Genomic DNA, 20,736 nt, shown 5'->3' on the forward strand with positions numbered 1-20,736 from the left:
ACTTTGCATCTTGATAGGATCGCTCTAGGCTTCCAGTGGGATGTTTCTCATGAACCCAACCAAATCTGGACGAGAGAGGTGCGGGCACCAACTGTGAATTTGGGAGTGGTTGAGTGGAAGAAATGTACTGTACTATTTCGCCCCAACGCCAACGGAATGTATTTTCCGATGGAGACACCCACGCCAATCCACACGGCAAGATAAGGCCTCCTTTTGTTTTGAGGAATTCTAAAGGATATGATTCTTATAGGATTTTTTTTTAGAGGGCTCATTCGGTTTGGAGGAAATCAAAACGTAGGAATTAGGAGTAGTATAGGAATATGATAGGATGGCACTTGCCATCCTAAGGAATTGACTTGCCTCGTTCCTACGCGTAAAATGAGCTTTGAATGGATATGTAGTTTCCTCCAAAAACACGGAAAATGAGTAGTATTCCTACGAAATTCCTGCACGCATTTCCTACAAACCGAATGCATACATACCTCTGGAATCCTTATTCCTACGTTTTTCCTACGAAAATCCTTCAAACCGAATGAGGCCAGAGCCTTTTGATTCATAGGAACGGATTCTTATTTCTACATAGGATTGGTTCCTATCCTCCACATTTCATAGGAAAATAAAAAAGAGGCTAGACTCAATGGAAAAATTCCTTTGATGTCAACCAAATGACATCTTGTTTCCTATTCTTACTCATAGGATTTGAGATACATGTCATCTCATTTCCTATAAAATTCCTATTCCTATGATAATCCTATCCTATGAACCAAAAGAGGCCTAAAAAGCGTCACTAGTACTAGTAGCAAAACTGGAGCACGGTCCACGCGCTCCAGGTGGTGGAGCTGGTCACTCGTTGTCGTTGTCTCATAGCAGGCGTCGCTCACCCGGCGGAGTATATTTAGCAGGAGCGGGGGTGGGGCGGAGGGTGGAGAGGAGAGAAAGCAGCGGCTGCCGTCCCCTGCCTGCAACTGCAACCCAACTCAACCAGCCAGTCGCCATTACTCTTGTTTCTCATCCGACCAGTGACCACCGACCGCGAGCGCGAAGCAGGAGGAGCGGAGGAGCGGCACCATGCTGGGGCATCTGGTCGGGCTGGTGAAGGTGCGGGTGACGCGCGGGGTGAACCTCGCCATCCGCGACCTCCGCTCCAGCGACCCCTACGTCGTCGTCCGCATGGGCAAGCAGGTTCGTCCCGTCTCTTTCCCCCTTCTCTCGCTGTGTAGATGCAAGGCACCGTCGATCTGCCTGTCGATTCCGCGGATTTAGCCCTCTTTTGGAAAGAATTAATCGCCTCTCCGCGGTCCCCGTTCTGGAGTGTTCTCCTCCTGATTGTTCTCCTCCGCTCTGATTTTTTCGCAGAAGCTCAAGACGCGAGTGGTGAGGAAGAGCATCAATCCGGAGTGGAACGACGAGCTGACCCTCTCCGTCGAAGATCCCACCATTCCTGTCAAACTGGTATGTGTTCCTTTCTCTTTCCCCTTTTTCTCTCTCGCATGGCACGAAAATTTTGATCGATTTTTGGGAAATCTCCTAAACCGAATCGTGAAACGCAATCAATTTTCTCCCTGCAAAAAAGAGAAAGAAAGGAAAATAATAACAATGCCTTTGCACAAAAGGAAAGGAAGGTGAACATTCTGGAAACGCGGGGTACAGTACAGACAAGCAGCCGAAATGGTGACTGGATGAGAGACAGCTGCCTGAGAACCAGCTCATTGCTTCTTGTTCCTGTGCAGGACGTGTTCGACAAGGACACATTCTTCGACGACCCGATGGGCAACGCGGAGCTGGACATCGGCCCGCTGGTGGAGGCCGCGACGATGAGGATCCAGCTGCAGGGCGTCGCCGACGGCACCGTGGTGAAGAAGCTGGTGCCCAACCGGCAGAACTGCCTCGCCGAGGAGAGCGCCGTCTACCTGTCCGAGGGCACGGTGAAGCAGGACGTGGTGCTCAGGCTGAGGAACGTCGAGTGCGGGGAGGTCGAGCTCCAGCTCCAGTGGATCGACATCCCAGGCTCCAAGGGCGCATCAGGCTTTTAATTAACTCTCTGTGCACTCTCTGCTTTTTGCAGAGTTCTTTGTCAAGTGAAAAGCTGGGGTAAATTATGTTTAGAATCGAAGCTTAAGCTAGGATTTAGATGTTGCGATAGTATGACCGCCGTCAGTGTGGTCGAACTTCCTAAGACGGACCGAAGAAACAAAGAGGTGATGGCAGGGGCGTAAAGTGTCTCAGGCTTCCAATCCATCCTCCTTGCTTGCTTGATGTGTTCTGCATCTGCGATCGCGAGAGGAAAGGCTACAATGTGCTGAACAGTCTTGGCTTTTCCGAACCTTGGTTGCCGATGCTAGTCAGTCGGTGACGGGTGATTAATTGCAGTTGCAGATCGAAGAGTAGGTCTGGTTTCTGAAGGAGAATTTTCTTTTGTTTCAGGGAAATTTCTGCGGTGATCTTGATTTGCAACGCGTAACGATATGCAACTTCTGTGTATAGACGCGTAATGCTCAGAGACTTGAACACCGTCTTGACTTGATCGTCAAACCATGCTTGTATATTACTTCCTCTGTGAACTAATATAAGATCATTTAGATCACTAAAGTAGTGATCTGGACGATCTTATATTAATTTACATAGGGAGTATTTACCTCTTATAATTATGCATACGAAATTACTGTCCACAGACGCTTTGCAGGGCGATTTTCACACGACCCTGTGATCGATCGGTGCGACCCAGGTGAACTGAGGTGAAATCAGGCACATCCCATCGTTTGTGTAGCAGTTCTCTTATGCATATGTGATTCACAACTCAGACCATTACGAAAAGAAGGCATGAAGATTGAAGACTACATTTCTTAAAGAGGATTCAGGGTTCATAGATCAACGCATATACTGTATTCTCGTGGTATACGACTGTTGGTGCTTCTTCTCATCATGCATTAAACCAGAATAGTGCAATGATGGCAAAACCCGCTGAGGTCGTCGAATCTTGAACTTCGCGCCATGGCCAATCCGGCCTCCCCTGCCATGGCCAATGTTGGTGCTTCTTCTCATCATGCATTAAACATGTAGCCTTTCACATACAACAAGTACAATTGTAGCCTTATACACATATCAACAATAATTTTAACATACTCCACCTTGGCAGTTTGAACTTGGGTCTTCTATTTAGTCTTGATGCTCACTCACATGAGACCGCCAAGTCTGCCCCCTCAGTCTTGGTCGTCTCAACTGAACAAATCACCACGCTCCGAAATTTTGTAGCGCCCCAGCATAACAGGTGAATGCCACACCCGCCTCCTCCTATGGAGTTGATACCAACTGGTATGTCGATATTGGTGCTACTGATCACATCATGGGTGAACTTGACAAACTTACTCTACGTGATCGCTACATCAGCGATGAACAAGTGCATACGGCAAGTGGTCAAGGTATGGAAATGCATATTGATCATATGTATTTTCATATGGAAATACATATTGACCGTCCAATTCATCTTGGTAATATCTTGCATGTTCCAAAGGCTTCTAAAAGTCATGTTTCTGCTTCTAAACGTACTGATGATAATCATGCCTATTTGGAGATTCGTCCTAATTTCCTTTTATGTTAAGGATCAGGGCACGGGAAGAATTCTTCTTCAATAACGAGTAGGTGGCCTCTATCCCCTCCAAAATGTGCTTTTAGAGGAGTCAAAGCAGGTGCTTAGCGCAAGCAAACCTGCATCTCCCCGATGGCATAGGCGTCTTTGGCATCCATCATTTATAGTGGTTTGACAGATTCTTAGAAATAATAAATTGTCTTTCTCAAGTAAAGGCGATGATTCGATTTGTGATGCTTGTCAAAAGGGAAAATCTCATCAGTTGTGCTATCATTGCTCAAGTAGTGTGTCTATTGCTCCTTTAGAGCTTATACTTTCTCTCATGTATGAGGATCGGGTCTTGCCTTTGTTGGCCGTTATAACTACTATGTATGCTTATTGACGATTTTAGCAAATTTTCATGGATTTATCTGCTTAAAAATAAATATGATGTTTTTTCAGAATTTCCATGACTTTCAACACCAAGTTGAATGCATGTTTGTTGTTGTTCAATTGGACTTGGGTGGTGAATATCTCAAGTGCGTGTGTGGGTTGTAGTTGTTCTATATGCGGTAATTTCTGGTTGTTTCCTTGTATAGACTTCTTATAAATAAAGGAATAATCTCATATCAATCCCCGCAATTTCATATTACCCATATAAACACGTAGGCATCCCTATCGTGAGACGGACGCTTCCACTCAGACTTCTACAAATATAGATGCATGAATTCTATGGGAGTGCGTCCGTGATGATCTTGCATCAACACAATCGGTAGACCTGGAGTCTTCCCTAGGGCGGGTCACATATAGTCCGATGCATTGTCGCCTTGTCCTCTTATTAGCAACTCCTTAAGATCGAGCGCCAACCTCACCAAATCCTAGACACTCACGGTGGGCTATTCTTACACTATGTCGCTTTATTCCGCATAATAGCCCACCACGAGTGTCAAGCTCACCGGCACTCTTCATCCTGGTATCCTTCTCTAAACAATGCATGTTGCTCGATGTAGTGCAAGTCTAAGGTCCAGAGGCATGGCCAAACAAGTAGTTGTTACTTGAGGCGATACTAACTTTGTGTCGGTTTGCTAGAGTCTCTAAATTGGACTCGTACCATGTATTGTAGCATAAGCTTTTGTATTCTAAGGTTTAAACATTCCGCTACCTCCTGTTGAAGAAGCCTCACCATTTACTTACTACCAGTGACCGCCTCCTTGTCTCCTGCCTTTGTATCCACACCCTTAGTAAACCAGACCAGTGCGAACCTGCACCTCTTGGAGATCCATCGATTGCATGCTTTGTGGCTGGGGCTCTCAGAAAATTTACCAAAGGATCATAGCCGATCAATTGGCCCATGTTATGTTGGGTTTGTTTAGACCCATGCAACCATTAGGGAGCATGGGGAATGGACCCAATGTAGGTACCAGTGTCTTCGACACAAACCAAAGATAAAGTAAAATTGCATAAGAGAAAAATGTTTTCACCATTGCAAGCTATTTACTCATGCACACAATGGTCAAGTACATGTTCTTTACTCCAATAACCAGAGCACTAACAGTTGGTTATGTTTGGCATGTACACAAGTGGAGCGGGTGACTAGTGCAATGACGTGTTCACTCAACTTGGGTGAAGCTTAAGTCTTCAAAATGATGCTCCATCACCTTAAGATGTTCTTGTAGCCTTTATTTGAGGTTGTCATCATTTTTCAATATGTTCCGCAGTTTTTTTGTGAGTTGTGTGCATCTTGTTATCTAGACACTAGATGTGAACTCTTTTTTTATCTAGCAAAAACAGTGAGGAAGGCCCTACTATGTCGTTTCTATAATAAGGATGGATATGTACATGTGGAGAAAACTAAGAGATTTTTTTACAAAATATCAACCCATGTTTGTTCCTTGTCAAACTAGGTTTAGCTCTTTTGATGATCATGGATAGCGCTTTATGGAAGTTTGGAAGCAGTGTCAACACTCTTTTGAGGCCATAGCCGGTTTCACAACGATGCCATCAACATAAGCATGGGCGCTGCTATTGCGAGCGTGCGTGCAAACACTCGATTTTTGACAAGCTGGCATGCCCCGATTTGGAAAGCAGGCAGTAGGTTACGTAGAGGATTAGGGATGGGTTATGCGCTAATTAGGGTGCCCCCCCTAAAAATCGAGGGGGGTGCATGTAGATTAATGGGTGGTCCTGAAGCCTTTGTACGCCTTCACTGGACTTTGAGTGCATGTGGTGGGCCCCAACATGATATGTGGGAAGCTGTCGGAGGATGCGAGGCTTTGGATTGACTCGATCGCTCCAACGAGTGAACGTGAAGGAGCTTTTCCGGCCTGAACATTGCGGGGAATCTTCTTGTGTAGGCAAGTCTGGATGGTATGCTGGTAAGTGGCTCCAATATTCTTCAGACCGAAAGGCATTGTAACATAGCAAAATACTCTGAATGGAGTGATGAATGTAGTCTTCAGTTGATTTGTCTCCTTCAACTTGATCTAATAATAGTCGGAATAAGCATCCAGAAATCATAATCTCCCGTAGTCAGTCGTGGAGTCCACAATCTGATCAATATGAGGCAAAGGGAAATGGTCCTTGGGACACATTCGATTGACATCCCTGTAGTCCATGCAGGTATGCCAAGTTCCATCCTTTTGGGGGACGACAACTGGGTTTACCACCCACTCTGAGTGCTCTACTTCTGTGATGAATCTCACGGCCTCGCTCTTAGGATCAACAAACCGACGAGGAGTCTGCTTGAAGGGTTTTTCTCCTAGATACATGTTCAGTCGGTGCTTAGTCAGCTCCCTTGGGATTCGAGGCGTGTCAAATGGATGCCACGCAAAAATATCCCAATTCTCACGGAGGAAGTTGACGAGCTCGCTTTCCTATTTCGGGTCCAGGTCATCATCAATATTAGCCATCTTGGAGGGATCGCAGGGATGCACTTGAATATTTTTTGTGCCTGTTACTGAATGGAAGGACCGCTCAGGAGTCGATTTCTTTTCCATATGCATCTCAGTCGGATCAACGGCGAGCTTGTATGAGACAAACTCCACTTTTGCACCACTTGCTTCCGCCATGCTGGCGTTTAGGTTCGCAATCTCTTCTGCATGCCTCGAGTCACCCAAGACCGTAATCACACCCTTGAGGCCCGACATTTTAAGCTTCAAGTATGCGTAGCTAGGACGGGCCATGAACTTCGCGTATGCCGACCGCCCGAAGATGGTGTCGGACTCACTCTTGAGGTCGACCACCTCGAAGGACAGGGACCCCCATCGAAAGTTCTTATCGTCACTGGATACAAGTAACAAGGTAATTTACACGAGTTGTTTGGCACAGATGCAAGGGACCACCCCTATAGAAGGTCATCCCGGTCGGATTAAGCCTCGACTGGGAAATTCTCATTTTCTCCAATGTACTTGTGATACGTCTCCAACGTATCTATAATTTTTGATTGTTCCATGCTATTATATTATCTGTTTTGGATGTTTTATATGCATTAATATGCTATTTTATATGATTTTTGGGACTAACCTATTGACCTAGAGCCTAGTGCCAGTTTCTATTTTTCCTTGTTTTAGAGTTTCGCAGAAAAGGAATACCAAACGGAGTTCAAACGGAATAAAACTTTCGCGATGATTTTTCTTGGACCAGAAGACACCTAGGAGACTTGGAGTGCAAGTAAGAGGAGCCTCGAGGCAGCCACAAGGGCGGAGGGTGCGCCCCCGACCTTGTGGGCCCCTCGTAGCTCCCCTGGCCTAATTCTTTCGCCGCAACATCCAGGGGAGCCATGAAACCACTTTTCCATCGCCGCAACCTTTTGTACCCGTGAGATCCCATCTTGGGGCCTTTTTTGGCGTCCCGTCGAAGGGGTAATTGATCACGGAGGGCTTCTACATCAACACCATTGCCTCTCCGATGAAGCGTGAGTAGTTTACTTTAGACCTATGGGTCCATAGCTAGTAGCTAGATGGCTTCTTCTCTCTCTTTGATTCTCAATACAAAGTTCTCCTCGATGTTCTTGGAGATCTATTCGATGTAATACTCCTTTGCGGTGTGTTTGCCGAGATCCGATGAATTGTGGATTTATGATCAGCTTATCTATGAATATTATTTAATCTCCTCTGAATTCTTATATGCATGATTTTATATCTTTGCAAGTCTCTTCGAACTATCGGTTTGGTTTGGCCAACTAGATTGGTTTTTCTTGCAATGGGAGAAGTGCTTAGCTTTGGGTTCAATCTTGCGGTGTCCTTTCCAGTGATAGTAGGGGCAGCAAGGCACGTATTGTATTGTTGTCATCGAGGATAACAAGATGGGGTTTTCATCATATTGCTTGAGTTAATCCCACTACATCATGTCATCTTGCTTAATGCGTTACTCTATTCTTATGAACTTAATACTCTAGATGCAGGCAGGAGTCGGTCGACGTGTGGAGTAATAGTAGTAGATGCAGAATTGTTTCAATCTACTTGACACAGACGTGATGCCTATATTCATGATCATTGCCTTAGATATCGTCATAACTTTGCGCTTTTCTATCAATTGCTCGGCAGTAATTTGTTCACACACCGTAATATTTTCTATCTTGAGAGAAGCCACTAGTGAAACCTACGGCCCCCGGGTCTACTTTACATCATATTAGTTTTCCGTCAACTTGCCAATTTTTGTCGCTGTTTCCTTACTTTGCAATCTTTTACTTACCGTTCCATAAACCAAAAATACCAAAAATATTACTTTACCGTTTATCCATCTCTATCAGATCTCAGTTTGCGAATAACCGTGAAGGGATTGACAACCCCTTTGTCGTGTTGGTTGCAAGTTGGTGTTTGTTTGTGCAGGTATTCAGTGGCTTGTTGCGTAGTCTCCTACTGGATTGATACCTTGATTCTCAAAACCAAGGGAAATACTTACGCTCCTTTGCTGCATCACCCTTTCCTCTTCAAGGAAAAAACCAACGCAAGCTCAAGAGGTAGCAACTTGTGTACAAGATATTCTACCCGGCTCCTCCATCCATCAGCACATTTCGCAATCAAAACACATTGACAAGTGAATCGACTATGAGAGCTGAGCGTTCCAGGCAAGGCACATGCGCGGGGTGATCTGACCGGTCAAAGGTAATGGGCGTCTCTGACCTGTGCAGACAGTTTGGGATAATAGGGGCTGCCATGTTAACCATGTCATAAACCCAAAGCGAGTTGCAGTTAAGTCACAAAACCTCACTCGCGCCACCGCAACTCCTCCTTTTTCCCTCTCTCCTCGAACCCTAAATCTCGGTTGGACAAAGGCGCCTCACACCCAGCCATCGCCACACCTCCTCGACGACGCTTGTCTCCGACGCGTTTGAGGTCTTCCTCCTCCTCTCTCTCTCGCCACACTTCATCGACACGCGTTCCCACTCGTCGAGGCGTGTTCATATTCTTCCTCCTCGCCTCCTAGTGTTGTTTGCACGGAGAGGATCTGGACAGGGTGCCGCTGGCCCTGATCTTGACAGAGCGTCATAGCGTGGATTTGGGCGGGTCATCGGGGGGCAGATCGATGCCAGCAGGTCTGCTCTCTATCACCGGTGATGTGGGTAAGCACATACTTCGCCAAATCATCTGAGTATTTTGGAATTAGATTAAGGACATGGCTAGTTTTATGAGCTAGTTTATCAGTCACTACTGCCCACTACACACTGAGTTGGTTCATGCGTTTGTTTACGACAACTGACATTTATGTTTAATTTCGTAAGTTTGCATAAAGCTAGGACATGTCTAGTTCTAGCATCGACGCTGGATGGCGCAACGACGACAAGTACTCGTTCTACTATCCGATATCGTACGGAGAGAAGCTGCTGCAATATTCTTTGCTACCTCAATGTTGGTCCAAAGAGAAGGCTTCTAGGTGGATTGCTTGGAGTGATGCAATCCAGGTGGAGATATTTCAACTACACAAGAGTTTGGGTGATTTCCTTTTTCTTCTCATTTTTCGACGTCTCGGGGCCAAAAAGAAAAACATATTCTTGACTCTGATTTGTGTTAATACTGTAGGTTGGTGGATGCAAGTTCTTAAAATGGTTCAACCCAGAAGTTCCCAAGTTCTTGAATCAATGCTTGGTTGATTTGCGTGACATGGTGTGTCGGCTCAAAAGAGAAAGAAAATGCACTTCGTAGTGAATTAGAAGCCTGCAAAGCATGGAATCAGGAATTGCTGCAGGAGAAGGCTTGGAATGAAGATTTTCTCAAGAAGAAGGATATGCAAATTGAGTTGTTACTAAAGAAAGATGCTGAAAATTTTGCTGCTATTAACTAGTTTAGTGTTGAGCAAAAGAAATTAGAGGCAGAGAAATTTGTGCTTAAATGTGTTCTAATAGTAGCATTATTTGTTATGTTTATCAAGTTAGTGCCTTGAACATGTTGGTGTAAGAAACATGTAGATGTAAGGAAAATTTGAAGTGGACTAGTTCACAGTCCAAGATGTTTTTAATTCCTGAAATTTCTAATTTGTAGACACCAAATAGCATATGATCTGTCCTGATATAGGAAATTTCATCAAATGCCCTAATAAAAAGATAGTCGGGGCATAAAATGTCTACTCAATTCTAGGCCTTTTACACACCAAATATCCTAATAACAAGGGGTTAACAAGATGTCACATCTTGCCTATGTTCCGAGACTACAAACTTACTCAACAATCCATCTAATTTGGAGATCTCTTACATATTTCAATTTAACTAAGTTGCATAATATAAAGCTAGTACAGAGATGAAAACTATGATAAATGCCACCATGTATCTGTTTTTCTCCTCTCCCTTCACTTCAAGTCCTTGTATGACTCTAGCTTTCTCCTCTCCATCCATTTGTAGATCCTCTACCACATGACCAAATACGACCAGATTAGTTTATAGTTTCAACGTATCCTTGCAAAGAAGCTTTGCAATTCTCTTTTCTTCCTCCTCAACAATACGCTTCAGCTCAATAATCAATCCGTTGTTGCTGCCTAATTCAAGACCCAAGTTAGCCACCGCCTCCTCCAATGCCATCTTCTCTATACCCCACTGGATTGACTCATCTTGGTATGCAATATACCAAGGATCATCAGCTTGCTTGTTAAACAGTAATAATCCCCCAAAATACAATTAACACTTCAAATCAACCAAGGGGTCATTCAGATAAGTCGTGAACGCTACCTACTTGAACATCCTCTAAACCTGGTGTAGGTTTCTACTTCTTGAGCTTGCGTTGGTTTTTCCCTTGAAGAGGAAAGGGTGATGCAACAAAGTAGAGTAAGTATTTCCCTCAGTTTTGAGAACCAAGGTATCAATCCAGTAGGAGACAACAAACAAGTCACCGAATACCTGCACAAACAACCAAACAACTTGCACCCAACGCGATAAAGGGGTTGTCAATCCCTTCACGGTTACTTGCAAAGGTGAGATCTGATAGAGATAGATAAACGGTAGAGTAAATATATTTTTTATTTTTGGTTTATAGATCGGAAAGTAAAAGATTGCAAAATAGTAGATCGGAAACTAATATGATGGAAACTAGAACTTGTATGATGAAAACAGAAGATTATATGATGGAAAATAGACCCGGGGGCCATAGGTTTCACTAGAGGCTTCTCTCATGATAGCAAATAAGACGGTGGGTGAACAAATTATGAGTTATGTGATTTGATGTACCGAAGGTTGTTCGGAGTCCCGGATGAGATCACGGACATGACGAGGAGTCTCAAAATGGTCGAGACGTAAAGATCGATATATTGGAAGGCTATATTCGGACATCGGAAAGGTTCTGAGTGATTCGGGTATTTTTCGGAGTACCGGAGAGTTACGGGAATTCGCCGGGGGAAGAAGTGGGCCTTAATGGGCCATACGGGAAAGGAGAGAAGGGCCTCAAGGGTTGGCCGCGCGCCCCCCATGGCAAGTCCGAATTGGACTAGGGAGGGGGCGGCGCCCCCCTCTCGTTCCTTCTCCCTCTCCTACTCGTTCCCTCTCTCCCCTCTTGGAAAAGGAAGGGGACTCCAACTAGGATTGGGAATCCTAGTTGGACTCCCCCTATAGGCGCGCCCCTCCTAGGACGGCCTCCTCCTCCTGCCTCCTTTATATACGTGGGCAGGGGCACCCCAAAAGCACTCCAAGATTTGTCTTTGCCGTGTGCGGTGCCCCCTCCACAGTTACACACCTCGGTCATATCGTTGTAGTGCTTAGGCGAAGCCCTGCGCCGGTAACTTCATCATCACCATCGCCATGCCGTCGTGCTGACGGAACTCTCTTTCGGGTCAACTGGATCAAGAGCCTGAGGGACGTCATCGAGCTGAACGTGTACTGAACGCGGAGGTGCCGTACGTTCGGTACTTGGATCGTTGGATCGCGAAGACCTTCGACTACATCAACCGCGTTACTAAACGCTTTCGCTTTCGGTCTACGAGGGTAAGTAGACACACTCTCCCCTCTCGTTGCTATGCATCTCGTAGATAGATCTTGCGTGATTGTAGGTAAATTTTTTGAAATACTGCATTCCCCAACAGTGGCATCCCGAGCCAGGTCTATGCGTAGATGTTATATGCATGAGTAGAACATAAAGGAGTTGTGGGCGTGGGTATATACATATTGCTTGCCGTCACTAGTTGTTTCTTGATTCGGTGGTATTGTTGGATGAAGCGGCCCGGACCAACATTATATGACCACGTTCATGAGACTGTTTCTACCGACGTGCTTTGCACACAGGTGGCTGGCGGGTGTCTGTTTTTCCAACTTTAGTTGAATTGGGTTCAATGAACAGGGTTCTTTCTGAAGATCAAAAAGCAATCACTATACCATGTTGTGGTTTTTATGCCGTAGGTAAGAACGGTTCTTGCTAAGCCCGTAGCAGCCACGTAAAACTTGCAACAACAAAGTAGAGGACGGCTAACTTGTTTTTGCAGGGCATGTCGTGATGTGATATGGTCAAGACGTGATGAGATATAAATTGTTGTATAAGATGATCATGTTTCGTTAAAGTTATCGGCAACTGGTAGGAGCCTTATGGTTGTCGCTTTATTGCATAAGATGCAAGCACCATATAATTGCTTTACTTTATCGCTATGCGATAGCAATAGTTGCAAAAGCAATAGTTGGCGAGACAACCATGTGACGACACGTTGATAAAGATCAAGATGATGGAGATCATGGTGTCATGCCGGTGATGATGGGGATCATGACGGTACTTTGGAGATGGAGATCAAAGGCACAAGATGATGATGGCCATATCATGTCACATATTTTGATTGCATGTGATGTTTATCTTTTATGCATCCTATATTGCTTAGTACGACGGTAGCATTATGAGATGACGCCTTACAAAAATTTCAAGGTATAAGTGTTCTCCCTGAGTATGCACCGTTGTGACAGTTCGTCGTGCCGAGACACCACGTGATGATCGGGTGTGATAAGCTCTATGTTCACATACAATGGGTGCAAGCCAGTTTTGCACATGCAGAATACTCGGTTAAACTCGACGAGCCTAGCATATGCAGATATGGCCTCGGAACACTGAGACCGAAAGGTCGAGCGTGAATCATATAGTAGATATGATCAACATAGTGATGTTCACCATTGAAAGCTACTCCATCTCACGGGATGATCGGACATGGCTTAGTTGATATGGATCACGTGATCACTTAGATGATTAGAGGGATGTCTATCTAAGTGGGAGTTCTTAAGTAATATGATTAATTTAACTTAAATTTATTATGAACTTAGTCCTGATAGTATTTGCATATCTATGTTGTAGATCAATTGCTCGCGTATAGCTTCCCCGTTTTATTTATGATATGTTCCTAGAGAAAAACTATGTTGAAAGATGTTAGTAGTAATGATGCGGACTAGCTCCGTGATCTGAGGATTATCCTCATTGCTGCACAGAAGTATTATGTCCTTGATGCACCGCTAGGTGACGGACCTATTGCAGGAATAGATGCAGACGTTATGAACGTTTGGCAAGCTCGGTATGATGACTACTTGATAGTTTAGTTGTAGGATCGAAAGTATGTCTAGAGGGGGGTGATTAGACTACTTGACCAAATAAAAACTTAACCTTTTCCCAATTTTAGTTCTTGGCAGATTTTAGCTATTTTAGGACAAGTCAAGTAATCATCACACAATTCAAGCAAGCATGCAAAGAGTATATTGGCAGCGGAAAGTAAAGCATGCAACTTGCAAGAATATAAAGGGAAGGGTTTGGAGAATTCAAACGCTATTGGAGACACGGATGTTTTTCCCGTGGTTCGGATAGGTGGTGCTATCCTACATCCACGTTGATGGAGACTTCAACCCACGAAGGGTAACGGTTGCGCGAGTCCACACAGGGCTCCACCCAAGGGCAACGGTTGCGCGAGTCCATGGAGGGCTCCACCCACGAAGGGTCCACGAAGAAGCAACCACCCACAAAGGGTCCACGAAGTAGCAACCTTGTCTATCCCACCATGGCCATCGCCCACGAAGGACTTGCCTCACTAGCGGTAGATCTTCACGAAGTAGGCGATCTCCTTGCCCTTACAAACTCCTTGGTTCACTCCACAATCTTGTCGGAGGCTCCCAAGTGACACCTAGCCAATCTAGGAGACACCACTCTCCAAGAAGTAACAAATGGTGTGTAGGTAATGAACTCCTTGCTCTTGTGCTTCAAATGATAGTCTCCCCAACACTCAACTCTCTCTCATAGGATTTGGATTTGGTGGAAAGAAGATTTGAGTGGAAAGCAACTTGGGAAGGCTAGAGATCAAGATTCATATGGTAGGAATGGAATGTCTTGATCTCAACACATGAGTAGGTGGTTCTCTCTCAGAACAAATGAGTAGGAATGATGTGTGTGTTCTGATGGCTCTCTCTCCAAATGAGAAAGAGGTGGAGGGGTATATATAGCCTCCACACAAAATCCAACCGTTACACAGTTTTCCAATCTCGGTGGGACCGAATCATAAAACTCGGTCTGACCGAAATAGTAAACCTAGTGACCGTTAGGATTTTCGGTGGGACCGACATGCAACTCGGTAGGACCGATTCGGTTAGGGTTTTGGGCATAACGTAATCTCGGTGAGACCGATTACACAAACTCGGTGAGACCGAATTTGGTAATTAGCTAACCAGAGAGTTGGTCAGGCAAACTCGGTGGGACCGCTTTGCTCTTTCGGTGGGACCGAGTGGAACTCGGTGAGACCGAAAAGTTACAAAGGGGAAACACTGAGTTTACATTGCAATCTCGGTGGGACCGATTCGCTCTTTCGGTGGGACCGAAAAGTTAAGAAAGGGAAACAGAGAGTTTGCAACCCCATCTCGGTGGGACCGAGAACCTTATCGGTAGGACCGAATTGCTAGGGTTTGGCAGTGGCTAATGACAAGTGAAACTCGGTGGCGCCGGATAGGAAAAATCGGTAGGACCGAGTTTGGCTTAGAGTTTAGGTCATATGTGGATATGGGAAAGTAGTTGAGGATTTTGGAGCATATCATTAAGCACATGAAGCAAGAGGCTCATTAAGCAACACCTCATCCCTCCTTAATAGTATTGGCTTTTCCTATGGACTCAATGTGATCTTGGATCACTAAAATATAAAATGAAGAGTCTTGAGCTTTTGAGCTTGAGCTAATCCATTGTCCTTAGCACTTTGAGGGTTCCACTTTCATATCCATGCCATGCCAATCATTGAGCTTTCCTGAAATAATCATCTTGGAAAAGCATTAGCTCAATGAGCTATATGTTGTTATGAATTACCAAAACCACCTAGGGATAGTTGCACTTTCAATCTCCCCCTTTTTGGTAATTGATGACAACATATAGATCAAAGCTTCGACAAATGATAATAAGCATGAAATATATCGTCGCTTTGAGAAGTATGTGATAAGTAAGAGCTCCCCCTAAATTTGTGCATATTTAAAATTTGCTTTGGACTGCAAATGCACAAAGAGTTAGAATCATGGGTTACTCTTCCATGTCACATACATCTTGGTGGAGCGCTCAAAATGATAAGATTGAAATACATGCACTCATCACCAAGAATAGTGAATGATCACAAATGATAGATAGAATGATAATATTTAAGCAAGCATTAAGCAAACATTAAGTGTAGCTTATGATCAAACACATGATCATCGATGTCTCACAAACATAAGGACATAGTATCAAGCACTCAAAATCAAACAAAGTTCGAAGAAACCACCAAATAAAACAAGAGAGAAAAGCAACACTCTCTCTCTCGAAGCCTATGATCTATACATCGTCTCCCCCTTTGGCAACAAGTTACCAAAAAGTTCCTAGAAAATGCATAGTGCTAAGTCGTCGCTCATGCTTGATCTTCAGGTGGTGGTGGAGTCCGGATCACTCCAAGGACGAAGGCTTCTGTAGATGCTGAAGTAGTCGCTGGAGTTGGAGCTGAAGTAGACGCTGGAGCTGAGGCTGTAGCTGGTGCTGAAGTAGTAGCTCTGGTGTCCGCAACCGGCAGTGCAGACGACCTCGGACCTCGTGGCACTCTAGAAAAATCATGAGTGGTAGTCCTGCCTCTCCTCTCATTCATGTCCTCCTAGAGCTGCTCCACTACAGACTGAACTTCTGTTACCTTGACATCCAAGTCATAGAACTTCTGTTCCATGATCCTCTCTAGGCTCTGCTGATTTTTAGTGAGGTTGGCCAGACTTTTCTCAATTCTCAGTGTGGATGCAATCAAGTAACTGAGCTGCTCTTGCTTGGTCTTTAAGAAATAGTCAGATGCCTCCTCTTGAGTAGGCATCCTGGCAGCTTTTTCTTTCTTCGCCTTCTCCTTCTTTGCAAATGCTTGTGCAGACGATGGCTCGTTCTCAGTCATCACAACTTCATTGTCCTTAAAATCTGGACGGATGGGCAGGTGTTCCTTATCCAACAAATATACGCCCGTGCCCATCTTGGAGTTGATGAGCTCCTGAATCTGAGGGGCATATCCACAGCTCCTCTTCTGATCTGCCGCTGTCCTCTTAATGGTTTCCACAATGAGACTCATGACCTTGAATTTCTGAGGCATGTCAAAAACATGAAGCAAGTTGATCGCGTGACCTCTGATCATCTTGTGATCTCCAGACTTAGGCAACAGAGTGTGCCTTAGTATCTAATTGATAGTAGGCAATCCTGAGAGCAGATAATGTACTGAGCCAAACTTGAACGTGTTAAGTGCTTCATTCGGGATCTCCTTGTACATGTTGGACATGGAGTTATGGTCCATCTTCTTCTTAGCGTAAATGTCCAAGTCCTCATCTTGCTCTTCTGGGGCATTGATGATCTTTGCCCACTCAGCCACTTTAGATTGGTACCTTGTACCCTCTGACATCCATGTAATCCTTCCATCCGGGTAAAAGTGAGCTGTGGAGTAGAACTGCATGATGAGTTCCTCGTTCCACTTTGTGAGCTTCTGCCCAACAAAGTCCTCTACTCCACACGCTCTGAAGCTGTCCTGAACTCCTGGGTAGTGTTCTTCATTCTCCTTGATGTAGGTCCAGTTGACCCATCTCATGTCACAAACGATTGGCTTCTTGTCAAGCAAAACAGTTTCAAAAAATCTTGCTGCTCCTTGGTGTGAAATCTGTAATCCACGGCAGTCCTTCTCCTAGAAGCATACGGATCTGCTTCTCTCCACTTCCTCAGCCCTGAATCTCTCCTTAGCTTCATATCCTCAGCCACAGGATGAGCATCGTTGTGGTCTGGGATCTTGGGCTTGAGCTTCCGAAGAACACTCTCTTCCTCTTCTTCAATAGCTTCAGGCACTGGGGCCTTGTTCTTTTCTGCAGCAGGTATACTCCTTGTGTTTCTCTTTGGAGCTGTCTTAGGCTTAGATGCAGCCTTGGGTGCTTCCTTGGGCTTGGATGCAGCTGTTCCTGACCTTATGGCATCTCCCATAAGTTTGGCTGCCTTGGGTGCTGGTGCAGCAACCTCTTCTTCCTCCTCCTCTTCTACCATGATGGAGGCTCTCCCAAGCACTTTGGCTACAGTCTTCTTTACTCTCTCCTTCCTATTTTTGCCCTTAGCAGCAGTGGGCTCAATGGGAGCAGGTGCAGGCTTCTCAGTTGAGGCTCTAGCCTTTGACATTGGCTGCCTCCCTGCTGGCCTCTTGACTATCAGTCCTGGCTTTGAGCCTTGAGCTGGCTCAACTCTTTTGGAGGTAGCCTCTTCCTCTGCCACATAGTCTTCATCCTCAGAATCAGACGTTCTCCTCTTCCTTTGACGCGTGGCAGCCTTAGGCAGATTGCTGGGGGTGCTCCTGCTGCCATCATCAGAAGAACTTGAGGGGCTAGTGCCCTCACTCATCACAACTTGCTGCTCAGACACATTCTGGCTGCCACTTTGATCAGACATGTTGCAAACTGACTGCTGACCCTGTGAATAGATTATAGAAGAGATAGAGTGGATGAGCATCACAAAAAAATAGAGGTTTTTGCAAAAAGATTAATTCAAAAACTTAGTTTTAGTTTTCCACAGAAAGCATCTCGGATCTACCGATTTTCAAACTCGGTGACACCGAAGCAGTTTTGGCACCAGAACTGGTAAACTCGGTCAGACCGAGTCACAGTTCGGTGGCACCGAGACTGCTAGGGTTTCACTGATTTCAAAAATCGGTCGCACCGATAAGTTATTCTCGGTCAGACCAAGTTTAACTTGTGCAATGGCAAAAGCCAGATCGGTGGGACCGAGTTTTTCAACTCGGTGGGTCCGAGATGGTTTCGGCGGAAACCTAACCCTAAAATTTTCGAATTAAACCTAATCTACGAGTTCATTGACTGGATAGGAGTGTTTCAATCGTGGCAAGAATCAATATGATCACAATGTGCTAGGAATCAGATTGAGGAATAGCACAAAGATCAAGTCCATACCCTAGTTCGGCGTGGACTTGCTACGGCGGCAACGGCGGGGCAGAAATCCGTTGACGGCGACGAAGACCAGCGACTGGAGGCTGCTGGCGGCGAGGAGACGATTCGGAGACCACGAAGGCAGAGCAGGCTATCGCGCAGGCGAGGAGGTTTCGGAGAAATTTCCAAAATTCTGCCCGTTACTATATATAGCCCGACCCTGTCGGTGTGACCGAGTGGAACAACTTGGTGGCACCGAGATGCAAAACTGTGTGCAGTTATTGCAACTCGGTGTGACCGAAAAGTTCAAATCGGTTGCACCGAGATCGAAAACCTATATCAACTTAATGAACTCGGTAGGACCGAAGGTGGAGTATCGGTCAGACCGAGATTCATAAAGAGGTTTTGGAAGTTTAAGTCTATGTCGAATCGGGGACTCCGAGCGCTCCTCACACAGAGTGGTTCGAATCTGACTTGATTAAATTTTGTGATGCAGCATGAATAGAGTTTGAGACGAGAAAAGCATAGATAGCTAGAGGAGGTTCTTAGGCATTCTTGTCCATCCACTTGGCAAAAGAAGATAAAGCCAAACAATCAAAACAACAAGTGGATGTCCTCGAACGAGTAAAATATGCAATCAGCATGCTCACACAATAAGATGGCAAATGAAATATGTGGCAAAGCATGCACAACCTATTCTAGCATCTATCAAGCAATTTGCGATGACTAGGTCATCTATATATGAGTATATTGACTTAGGAGTCAAGTGAGATCACTTGATCATAGGTCATACTCATCGTTTAAGCTCAAGTGGGGTTACCACTTTTACATAAAGCATTGTTGTGTTCACATCTTTAGAGTTGCTTTAGCTCAAGTCTTAGAGTAAAGCTCCCCCTAGATGTGATATCCCCCCTAAGAGGGATGAACTAACCTTGGGTTTTGTCGATGATGACTTCATGTAGATTTTGAAGATGTGGATGCTCAATGTTGATGTAGATCTCTTGGAGCTATCCATTTGAGTGAATTGCACTTTCAATACCTGCATGGGTTAGTCCCACAAGGAACAAACAAGGATATCCATAGACATAGAGTGATGCACACAAAAGATGATGTCCATGAAAACTTTTAGGTTACCTTGTCCCTTGTCTTACCAACAAGAGGGTTTGTGACTCCTTGAACTAGTGCAAGATGTGGAAGTTGATTGCACTTGTTCTTGCCAAAATGATAAGAGTGAAGTATGTTGGCGGAGTCACCCTCAAGAGCTCTCTAGTTCTTCTTCTTTTGGATCCACATCATCTTGATGGGAATCCTTGGAGTTGTAGTCATACTTGATGAAGTGGAACTTGAAGTAGTCTTGGGAATCCACTTGACTAAGGTCTTAGGAGCTTCATCAATTTCCTCTTGAAGCTTGTCCTTGCCTTTTTGCTCGTAGTCTTGTGGTGGAAGATCATCTTGAGCTTGTGTCCCCTTGAAAGAAGTGTACTTCTCTTGTTGAGGGACAAACTTCGTCTTGGGGTATTGATCTTCTTCCCATTCAACTCCATTGGCATTGAATTTTCGTTCAAAGCCAACACCTTGATTCTTCCGGTGCATTCCTTGCTTGCGCACAATTTCCTCGAATTGCTTACTCCCGGCAAGGCTCTTGTACACTCCTTTCTCTATAATTCCCTTCAATAAGCTATTTTCTTGCTCAAGTGTAACTTGGCTAAGAGAATCATTAGTGGAATCAAGAGAACTACTAGAAGCAACAATATTGGATTTAGCATGATCATTGTTACTACTAGAGGAAGAATCTTTCTTGTTAGATTTGACTTGAGGCATGTAAGTGGATAAGAGTAAACGCTTGGCAATGTAAGAAGAACTTTTCTTGCGGAGATCATCATTGATTGCCTTTAAGAACTCATGCTCTTGCTCAAGATTGAGCTTTTCAAAGCGTAGTTTCTCATGAGCTCTTAAAAGTTCTCGATGATCTTCGAAGATAGTGTCATGAGCTAACTTAAGAGTTTTTAGTTCTTTAGTTAGAGCCTCAATCTTCTCCTTATCATTGTCATTCGTTTTATCTTGATTAGCATGATTAATTGGTATTTCACCATAGTATTCATCACTAGAGTTGTCACCAAGCAAATCATCACCTAACAAGTCATCTTCATCACTATTGAAATCAACATACTCGGGGTGTGTTACCTTAGGACCTTTGGCCATGAAGCATCTTCCAATTCCTTCATTTGGTGAGTCAAATATGTCATAGGAGTTGGTTGACACAAGTGCTAGACCGGCAACACCTTCATCTTGAGTATCTTCGGAGTCGGAGTGATAACTTCTCTCGGAGTAGCTGTCGGAGTCGGAGCCGGAT

At 44.8% G+C, this 20,736-nt stretch overlaps 1 protein-coding gene across 1 annotated transcript; it reads left to right on the forward strand.

Annotated features, from left to right (window-relative positions):
• The first annotated feature begins 831 nt into the window (after positions 1 to 831).
• On the forward strand, positions 832 to 2,516 carry LOC125539961 (GTPase activating protein 1). The gene is made up of 3 exons (XM_048703515.2): positions 832 to 1,182; positions 1,357 to 1,452; positions 1,731 to 2,516. Exons 1-3 carry the CDS (start codon positions 1,069 to 1,071, stop codon positions 2,031 to 2,033), a joined length of 513 nt encoding a protein of 170 aa, XP_048559472.1. The 5' UTR covers positions 832 to 1,068; the 3' UTR covers positions 2,034 to 2,516.
• Positions 2,517 to 20,736: the final 18,220 nt, after the last annotated feature.

This window comes from Triticum urartu, chromosome 2A (genome assembly GCF_056163025.1).
Source record: "Triticum urartu cultivar PI428250 chromosome 2A, HENAU_Tu73, whole genome shotgun sequence".
NCBI lineage: Eukaryota > Viridiplantae > Streptophyta > Magnoliopsida > Poales > Poaceae > Triticum > Triticum urartu.

Bases quoted from the DNA above. Each gene is read 5' to 3' on its own strand.
- LOC125539961 (XM_048703515.2), top strand. From the start codon at position 1,069: ATGCTGGGGCATCTGGTCGGGCTGGTGAAGGTGCGGGTGACGCGCGGG. The intron at 1,183-1,356 runs GTTCGTCCCGTC...ATTTTTTCGCAG, and splicing joins TCGTCCGCATGGGCAAGCAG to AAGCTCAAGACGCGAGTGGT. The intron at 1,453-1,730 runs GTATGTGTTCCT...GTTCCTGTGCAG, and splicing joins CCACCATTCCTGTCAAACTG to GACGTGTTCGACAAGGACAC.